Raw genomic sequence first — 9,208 nt, 5'->3', positions numbered from 1 at the left:
ATGTTTGTTCATTATAAAATGGCATGAAAATAAAAACATTCGGCGTGCATGTTGGTGAATCTCATGCGTGCAACTGCCACACTTTCCATTATGAATGCTTTTCAGTCTCCACAATGTGTAACAAGACAACTGTTCACAGTGAATTGGGATAATATTGTTCAGATCGATTTGTTAGCCTAAACATCTTATATATCTAGTCTCTACTACCCACATATAAATTTGATGATTTGCATTGAAAAGAAATTTAAATGATTGACCAAAAAATGATTTTTATAAACAAAATTTTATGATTAAACTGGTTGATAGGCCTATATAGACTTTGTTCAAATTTATACGTATTGATGATATGAGATTCTTTGATTAGAAAGTTTGAAAAACTGTGCTCAAATTATGCATATAGCCTACATACCAGTACATATTAACAAGTTGCCCAGTCTAAATAACTAATCTAAAATAATCAAGACTATTGTGTTTTTAGTATTAAAATATTTAATTATTTTCTAGATATGATCTTTTTATAGCAGTAGCACTTTTTTAAATAAGACAGATTTGTCTTCAAATTTCTAACATACAGGATGGGAAAAGCAGCATATTACTTTGTGATTTCTGTTCTTGCAAGAGCGATTTTTTGTCAAGAAAGCTCACAAGTGCCCCCTGAAGGAGGATTTTTGAAGCGAGAATACAGTCTGAGCAAGCCGTATTCAGGTATGTTTGTGTATGCCGATTGTGAAGAAGCAGTTTGTAATTTTATGTGTATAAATATGAAAAGTTTTCTTGAAAAAATTAAAATACTCATTAATAGAAACAGAACCTTTTTTGCTTTTCACTCTTCTGTTAAAAACAACAGGTTTTGGGTTTTTTGTCTTGAAGTTTTTCCAATGATGTAAATGCAACATTATTCAACTCCATTATTTGTGATGATAAAATTATAATAGTTTTATAAAGATTTTAGACACACTGCAGTTTTATGCAAAAAACGCAAAAATGAAAAAAATTCAGCTGAGGTGATAGTAAGCATTATGATTCTAGGTTGATTCAACCCACAGACAATTCAACTAAGAACAGATTAAACTCAGGATGACCGACATCTGTAGGTTGAATAGTTCCTGATTAAATTGTCCTGAGTTTAATCGTAAGTTGGTTGGATTGTGTTGGGCTTGCTCATCATGGATTGAATCATCTGTGAGTTAAATTAAACCACAAACAAGAATTGTCTAAACTGCTCTATTCCCATGCAAAAATTGTATACCATATATATAAAATAAGTTAATCTTATCACTGTATATACTTTTACTATAGGGAATGGAATGACAATCCCATTTTGGGATTTTCGCGACAACGCTATGATTACAAACAACTTTATTAGTTTAACTACCAATCATCAAGGTCAGCTGGGTTCGGTATGGAGCAAAATTGTAAGTTTCTTCAATGTTCTCATCATATTGTTTCAAACTATAACATAGTTATCAATTCAAATTATCATGTATGCATAACAGTATGAAATTTGATAATAATAATGAAACCATGTTACTTTGCCAGCCTTGCCATTTGAGGGATTGGGAAATTCATATGCAATTCAAAATTTTTGGTGGCGGCCGCACTCTAGCTGCGGATGGCTTAGCAATTTGGTACACGTATTCTCGGCTGACACCAGGACCAGTGTTTGGGAGCCGCGATGAATTTGAAGGTCTCGGAATATTCTTGGACACTTACAAAAATGGAGACCAACCCGTACGTGACTTCACATTGCAACATTTTTCCGTAGACATATAAATTTATTGTTCTTAATCACCAGTTAACCTTGAAAACGATTATTATTTGATGTGATGATCATCTTTTCTCAGGTAACATTTCCACAAATCTCTGCCATGGTTGGTAATGGGTCAACGAAGTACGACCATATGAGTGATGGACAACTAAACTCTATTGGCTCGTGTTTGGGTTCTTTTCGAAATAAGGATTATGATACAACAATTGCCATTCGATATGTGAGACAAAGACTAACAGTAAGCGACTTTTTAATGCTTTACCATAAATTACTATTATTTTAGAACTTAGACTGTTTAATAACCATTTTCAATGTTTCGATGTTGTCACATCGATTGTATCCAAAATCACGATTGCAAGTTTAACTTTTTTGCTTAACAGGACAGTTTATGTGATAATTTTCCAGATAAAAGTGGATATAGATGGACAAGACACTTGGAGAGAATGCATAGACGTACCAGGGGTGCAGCTGCCGACTGGATATTTTTTTGGCGTATCTGCCGCTACAGGGGATTTAGCAGGTAAGACAGATGTACTGATGCACACCTTATAGTGAAATGTCAAACGCTGTTGCGCATATTTCTCATGCCCCGCAACGACATACGAACCGACCGTGACTTGGGACCAAATGTTCGACTAAATATTGCATTGAACTTGATGCAAAACTAAAACTAAACATGTCTCGATATCTCCAGATAATCATCATTTGATTGGGTTCAAATTCTATGAGTTGGATATTACAAGGACCGCAGAGGAAGAGGCTGAAGATTGGTCGACGATCAAACCGGGTGTCTTCGGAAAGCCGCCAATAGGCAAGTTGTTAATTTACTGTATGGTGTAATTACTGTGCAAACGTACAACTGGCATGGCTGTGTTTTATTTGGGTCATATGGTGAGTGAAGGTGTGGTTTGAGCATTATCTGTAATTTGTGGTAGTCATGTGTCTGTTGGGTAATTATGTAGCTGCAACATTGTGTTAGGCCTGCACTTAATAGAAATCAGTTCTGCATACAGTGCATTGTAAGGCATTTATGCATTTAATAATACTGGAAATGTTTGTCAAATATCTTCAAGTATGTGGTTTTTTTTCCTTGAAGAAGCAGAAATTAATTATCATTTAATGTTTTATGTTTTGCAGACAATCGTGATGATTCCGGTACAGGGGATTACCGCAACACATCCATCTCTGGGTTTAAACTCTTTCTTATAATTGTTTGCGCATTACTCGGCGTCGGTGTCTGCATCGTTGTTGGGGTCGTTGTGTTTCAAAAGCGCCAAGAAAAAAACCGAAAACGCTTCTACTGACTTCGCAACAAGCGGCGTTTCAGAATGCCAACATATAAACTTATTTTCGTACAACTTCGAACAATAGGATGTTCGAATTTTTTATGTGGTTCTTGACATATGCTTAAAGTGTTGCTTCAATACGATGGACTTTTTTCAAATTTTCGAGACGAAGCAACACAATTTAAATTTGAGAAAGTGAGATTATGCAACAAGCGACATTGAATGGAAGGAACCCAGGAAACACTTTCTTGCAGGTCTTTGAAGCAAAAAACGAATGATGAAATTTATAATCACTTTTTCTTCGACAAATGAACTCAGAATGAATTCCCTAAGCCTTTGTGGACAAATCTAACTGAATCTGTGCAATATCAGCTTCCACAGCAAGGCCTGCTATTTAACTCGTTGCTTTTGCCCTTGTACTTAAAACTCTTGTCATTGTGGCAAGACCACTTGTTACGTTTCTGGCTATAAAAGATTGTAGTTTACGTGTATTTGATTTTAGTATTTTCATGTTCATTTACACGAGTGCCTTGAAATGCAGTTTGCCGAAGACTAAAGTCGGTTTAAATAAATTTCTAATAATATGGTCCCCAGGTTTGTCTACCGCTCGCCTTTGATTAGCGGCTAAAATTCGGAAGTTCATTTACCGCCAGTGGTCGCCGGTAAGTCATCATACCTTATTACTGTGTAGTTTCAATTCAGCCAAGTTTCGAAAACACGACAAGTTCCGCTTTTCGTTACAGTTTACCCTGAGCAAGCTACAACAAAACACATTTTATGAAAGGAAGATTAAATGGCAGTTGTGATTTATTTTGCGGTATAATTTATGGAAAATGTTGTTGAACTGAAAAAGGCCGATGTTAATCGTGTGATTATGAATATGAGTATTAGGATAGAAATGTACTTTTGCTAATACTGTAGTTTTCTTTAATGAATTTATATTGCTGCCATCGAGAGCTTGAAAAATGGACAAACACACGACTAAAGATCATGCAAGTGGCGAAGAAATAGTTCAAAGTATGAACAACTGGTGAATAGTTTTAGTATGGTGTTTAATTAAGGTCGGCGAGACCGAGTAATCAAACAAAGCAGTAGAAAATAGTAGTTTGACGTACAAGGACATCGAGCGATTACATTGTAAAAAACAAATGTGACGTCTCTAATACAGGCGATGTGTCTGGCTGATATGTTTGAACTCTGTTAGCTGTGTCAGTGTTAATGCTTTCTCGAACGAAATTGTGTCAAAACTTAAACCAATCCCAGAGAACGGTTGCTTTCCGCTGAAGCAAAAGCAATACACTAAACGACAGTAATATTTTTTTTGTATTTTGCAGACAATCCCCAGCAGTCAACTATTACGGAATATTTGGACAAGCTCGAGTCGTATTTAAATCAACTGATAGATACGTCCAGTCTAAATCCAGACCTGAAGCCTATATTAAAAACATTTGTCCAGCTCACAAACGTGAGTAAGACGTTTCGCCCATCGTGAAATGTTGCATTAAAATACGTATAAGACGGGGCAATCGCTTATTATTATAAACTTAGGCTGCTTAGTTAGTTTTCAGCGCCACAGAAGCTATTAATTAGCACTGTAATTACAAACGATACAATGTAAACGCAACAGTTTTGCAGCATCTTGCACGGTTGACTGGTCACAGATTGAGCAATGGCAATCTGCTGATGGCTGGGCACAATCTGCTGACCACTGAGCACCCGGAGTGTTGTCTGGTGTAGAAATGTATCTTGTGGTTGTGCACTTCTGCACTAGACCGAACTTTTTCTATATATGTGTATTAACTTTGTACAGAGACCACGTTTACTTTATAAAAACCTTTGAAAATCTACAAATTTCATAAATTAAAAAACAAACAATCGTAATAAAATAAATAACCTAACCAGGATAGATGAGCACGTGCTTAGCATGCGAGTTGCCAACTTGCTAGCATAAAATATAGGATAGTCTAATATGAGATTGGGTTTTCATAATTAATAAACTAATAGAAATAGGAGGGGGAAATGTTACATTTGCTGGCAGTTTTGCCCGATATTAACAACTGCTATTGTTTCTATGACATTTTACAATCATTTTTAAATACAAAAAGCTTACATTGACTTAATTTCATTGTGGCTCAGACTCATTCAAACTGCTGCCTTTTCTTTTAGCTCGAATCTGAAGAGTCTTTGAGTGTTTCGAATCTAATCGCAGATGCTGGAGGCGTGAAAACACTTTATGGATATCTGGAAGTTCTTGGCTATAAAGATGGAAACTATCCAACAGAAGAGTAAATAATTTCATGTGATAGATTAAATACAAAAATGATTAAAGATTTCTATTTGTTAGAAGTTCTTCCCTTTTTATTGTATTATATACAGCTGTGAGATTTTTGAAGCAGTGAGAGATGTTTTATGGGGAGGAACTGACAAAAGTGAAACGTTTTGTGATGAATGCAGAAAATGTGGCGTGCTTGATTTTCTTGTTAAAGATTTAAAATACTTTAAAGATTCATTTAACCAAGATAGGAATGTAAGTAAACGCGCTGTAAGTTTATTTACGTAAACCATATTTTAACTAACTTTTGTGGTTTTAATTTGAGTAGCCAGTATGCTGTGCAGATGACTGAATTATGTTTTTGTGTTTTACAAACAATTATTAGTTGACTTCAATACAGAGCAATGGATTTATCGTTTTTCAAGCCATGGTCATTCTATACAACTGCGCCAAATTTCAAGACAACCTGAACTATCTGATTCATCTTGACATTGTTGAACTACTCAAGCATTATTCCCGCAATGCGACCAATGTTAAGGTTGCTTGAAACTAACACTTAAACGTTTTTAAAATATACTTAGTTATTTACTAATTCAATCAGAAAAGACCAAGTGTTCTCTGCAATTTGCATTATAGCATTTCCACATCAATAATTACCCAATATGTTTATGGTCGTAGATACGCAACTGGTCTTGCCTGGATGTGATAAGCTCTGTGTTGTTGGCCTCAATCGTAAACGAGGAAGAGCAACAAAGTGATTTTATGGTTGTTGACGATCACATTTTGAAGCATCTTGTCGAAGTAAGTTTTATCGTATTTCCATCCATTTTTCATGAGATCTACGTTGTAGCATTAAAATGAAATTTATAATTATGTTAATTGTTCTGTCATAGAACTTGCAACTCTCAGTGGATGCAGAAAAACACAGGTGGAATGGAATGAATACAAAAGAAATGTTGACTAATCTTTTACTATTAACTAAATCTGCACACACAATCCACACAATCTGCAAAGAAGGCTACAGAAATATCGCTGTTTTGGGAAAAGGTGGGATGTATTTCTTTCAAAGCTGACAAAAAGCTTTTTTCGCAAGCTGCCGTAAATCAATGTGCCTTTGTTCTCCTTGAAGCTCTATGGAAATTTTCGTTGTAGCTATGCAACCGTAACCGCCCATCACTGACGTGTGTCGACGTCTCCGTAGAATGATCATGTCGACGATCGACTGAACTTCAATGAAAGCTAGGCCACAGGAAAATACGAGTGACGCGATCAGACGTAGTATGGCTAAGGTCGACCTCGTGCGTTGTAAACTTACACACAAAGACTAGTATGATGAGTTGTAGTGAATATTGAGCAGTTGTTGGGAAATGTACGACTTTATACTTTATAATGATTACGGTTTTTGAAACTTTAAAGTACGTTATTCGTCGGTTGCGAATGTTTAAAGTAACGAAAAACGGCTTTGTCGAAACCTTTATCGCTTCCTGTACTGACGTAGCACGTGAGGACTAGCAATGGCGATTGAGATTTAGCAACAAGATTACAGTAAAAGCTTGTGAAAGTTTCTTGGTGCGTTGCAATTAATTAAGCCTTTTGCAATTTTGGCTTGAAGTTCGAATCTGGAATTTCTGTCTTAGGTTCGACGTTGTCACTGATTACGTTAAGAGGAAAATGTTCACAAAGCAACTGTATCATGTCTGCTACCTCAATCCAAACACATCCAACGATCCCGTTCTTGTGTGGGAGCTCAAAGATGACGTCATGACTGACGACAGCAAGCTTCAGGTCGGAGAAGCCTTTAAAGAAAACTTCAAATTTTTGTAAGATAAGAAATAAGTATCGGCAGATTTCATCTGAAATTATATGTTGTTTATGATGATTTCATATTGAAAAGCTTTTGCACGTCCCCAGGTATTCTTAAACCAATGAACATACTGTAAGTTAAGAGTTACTCCTGGTTAGTTGATGGTCCTAGCTTTCAGAACGCCAAATCAGTTTTCCATTAAAGCTGATGCTCTTCCAACTGAGAATGATTTTATTTAAACACGTTTTCAACCCTTTGCTTTGATTAGTTTTTTTTGTAATTTAAGCTGGAAAGATGGCGATGACACTGTTACGATAAGCATCAGAAGCTCGAATGCTTTAATCGAGCCGGCGTCAAAGGAAATGAGCATCAGTCAGCTCTTTGAGCAAGGCACAAGGTGTATGTCCCTCTTCCGCGTGAGAAACCGTCGCGAGGACTTGGGTTTGGAAGAGGCAGACTTTACTTACGAAATAAAGTTCAAAGACTCGATGGAAATTATCAAATCGAATAACTTTTTCTTCCCGTCACCTCCAGAACAACCACAAAGTAAATGCTCTTAGTAAAGGATGTTTTTCTTTGCAATCTTGTTCGCTAATTACGCATGTAGTCGGGGTCGTTATACAATCACCACAACATTGTGTTGTTACTGTTTTAAACAAAGATCTAAGTGATAATTATGAGTAAACGAATTACCATGGCTTATTTTCCTTTTAGATTTGCCGTGTTTTTGTTTGTTTTTCAGGTCCCGTCTATAATATCAACAACAGCCAAGTACAGATCGATTAATGAGATTTGCTTAACATCTTCTGGATAAACCAAACAAAGTTTTTATATATGACTCTTCATTTCAAAATGAATTGTTTTTTATCTCCAATGTTCAAATGATTAGTTTTTATTTTTAGTGGTCTAACAAGTGTTTGCGTTGAATTAAATTAGTTTTATTGTAAAATACATTGTATTATTTTGCACTCAATGTTCTCGTATGTGTTTTGATTGTAGATGCATACTTTGAAGAAACATCATTTGTTAAAATGTGGGTACGTTAACCACATTGTTGTTACCTGTTTTGCGGTAACCTACTAATAACCTGATAGTTGATAGCATATTTAGTGTATAACGTATGCATATGTTGGACAGAGATTTGTTCATTTTTTTAATTTTGCCTGAACAAAAATTGAGTAGCCATGTTTTGTTACAATCTTTGTTTCCTGCGCTATTCATTAATTGTTGGTCATGAATTGTGTTCCTCGGATGACTGCGATATTGTTCTTTAGTTTTGTGATATAATTAAGCAATCTGTTTCTTCAGTAATGTTTTTTCTTCACCAATTTACTTTTAAAAGCAGAGTGGTAAACAATTTGGGATACTTGCTGAATTAATCTTCCTTTAACTTTGGACAAATCGTTTGGAAAATCAAGGTGATACGTTGGTAGTTTTAACAAGTATTATTATGAGCTGTTGCAGGCATAAAGATGTTGGCATGTTATGGTGTTCAATGAACTCACAACAACAGAATTTTTGTTACCATTTTCACAAACAAATTACCAGCTACCGTTTTAAAAAAAGGCTTTTCGTAATAAAATTTCTTACTTTGCTCAATGAACTGGTGTAATCCGATCTTCCTTTTATCTTAAACAAATCGTTTTGAAAATCTCAACACAACATAGAAAACAGAGGTTGGAAAAATCATTCAAGTATTTTTGGAAACGGTTACGCGGTCGAAGATATCAGCAAATTCTCTTGAAAATCACTGCTTTGCCGAATGACTACGACCTGGGGTAATAAAAAACTTTATGAACTTGTCAGTCGATTTTAACTTCACAATTTAGTCAAAATTAACAGTGGTTTATATTTAATCACCAACGTTAAAATATGATATTAACAAGTAGGCTTATAATATTTTAATATCTTTCAAGAAGCTTTCATGTTAAGTATCAACACGTTTAATGCTCGGTTTAGCTCACCGAAGGTATTCCATAACTTGACAACATTCTCTTGCAAAACAACTTCACATTTTAAATAGCCTAATAAAAAAAGTTTACTCAAGCAAAAATAGCTTTGGACGTTATAATTATAAC

General features: G+C 35.3%; 2 protein-coding genes and 1 long non-coding RNA gene across 6 annotated transcripts; all 3 read left to right on the top strand.

Moving 5' to 3' along the window:
• The first annotated feature begins 490 nt into the window (after positions 1-490).
• Positions 491-3,643, top strand: LOC143460853 (vesicular integral-membrane protein VIP36-like). The gene is made up of 7 exons (XM_076958508.1): positions 491-705; positions 1,300-1,415; positions 1,540-1,731; positions 1,845-2,006; positions 2,174-2,288; positions 2,463-2,579; positions 2,906-3,643. Exons 1-7 carry the CDS (start codon positions 576-578, stop codon positions 3,070-3,072), a joined length of 999 nt encoding a protein of 332 aa, XP_076814623.1. The 5' UTR covers positions 491-575; the 3' UTR covers positions 3,073-3,643.
• A 289-nt stretch (positions 3,644-3,932) lies between these two features.
• LOC143460740 (uncharacterized) lies at positions 3,933-7,556 on the top strand. 4 transcript variants are annotated; one of them, XR_013117950.1, is made up of 9 exons: positions 3,933-4,071; positions 4,389-4,519; positions 5,221-5,339; positions 5,431-5,581; positions 5,712-5,864; positions 6,005-6,127; positions 6,220-6,373; positions 6,964-7,146; positions 7,417-7,556. XR_013117950.1 is itself a non-coding variant. In XM_076958353.1 (9 exons), the coding sequence occupies exons 1-8, from the start codon at positions 4,020-4,022 to the stop codon at positions 7,089-7,091; spliced, it is 1,011 nt and encodes a 336-aa protein (XP_076814468.1). In that variant the 5' UTR covers positions 3,933-4,019; the 3' UTR covers positions 7,092-7,111; positions 7,417-7,554. The 4 variants fall into 4 exon arrangements, 3 of the variants coding, with proteins under 3 accessions (XP_076814468.1, XP_076814469.1, XP_076814467.1); XM_076958353.1 differs by having other exon boundaries at positions 6,964-7,111; positions 7,417-7,554; XM_076958354.1 differs by lacking the exon at positions 7,417-7,556 and having other exon boundaries at positions 5,727-5,864; positions 6,964-7,325.
• Positions 7,493-8,733, top strand: LOC143460741 (uncharacterized). Its single transcript, XR_013117951.1, has 2 exons — positions 7,493-7,676; positions 7,873-8,733. It is a non-coding gene; the product is annotated as an uncharacterized LOC143460741 (long non-coding RNA).
• Positions 8,734-9,208: the final 475 nt, after the last annotated feature.

Source organism: Clavelina lepadiformis, chromosome 5 (assembly GCF_947623445.1).
Source record: "Clavelina lepadiformis chromosome 5, kaClaLepa1.1, whole genome shotgun sequence".
NCBI classification, from domain to species: domain Eukaryota; kingdom Metazoa; phylum Chordata; class Ascidiacea; order Aplousobranchia; family Clavelinidae; genus Clavelina; species Clavelina lepadiformis.
Note: the sequence above shows the minus strand (reverse complement) of the source record. Positions and strands in the feature narration are given on the sequence as shown.

Coding starts and splice junctions, on each gene's coding strand:
- LOC143460740 (XM_076958353.1), top strand. CDS start 4,020: ATGGACAAACACACGACTAAAGATCATGCAAGTGGCGAAGAAATAGTT. Junction 5,865..6,004: donor GCAATGCGACCAATGTTAAG/GTTGCTTGAAAC, acceptor TTATGGTCGTAG/ATACGCAACTGGTCTTGCCT. Junction 6,374..6,963: donor TATCGCTGTTTTGGGAAAAG/GTGGGATGTATT, acceptor TTTCTGTCTTAG/GTTCGACGTTGTCACTGATT.
- LOC143460853 (XM_076958508.1), top strand. CDS start 576: ATGGGAAAAGCAGCATATTACTTTGTGATTTCTGTTCTTGCAAGAGCG. Junction 706..1,299: donor TCTGAGCAAGCCGTATTCAG/GTATGTTTGTGT, acceptor CTTTTACTATAG/GGAATGGAATGACAATCCCA. Junction 2,007..2,173: donor ATGTGAGACAAAGACTAACA/GTAAGCGACTTT, acceptor ATAATTTTCCAG/ATAAAAGTGGATATAGATGG.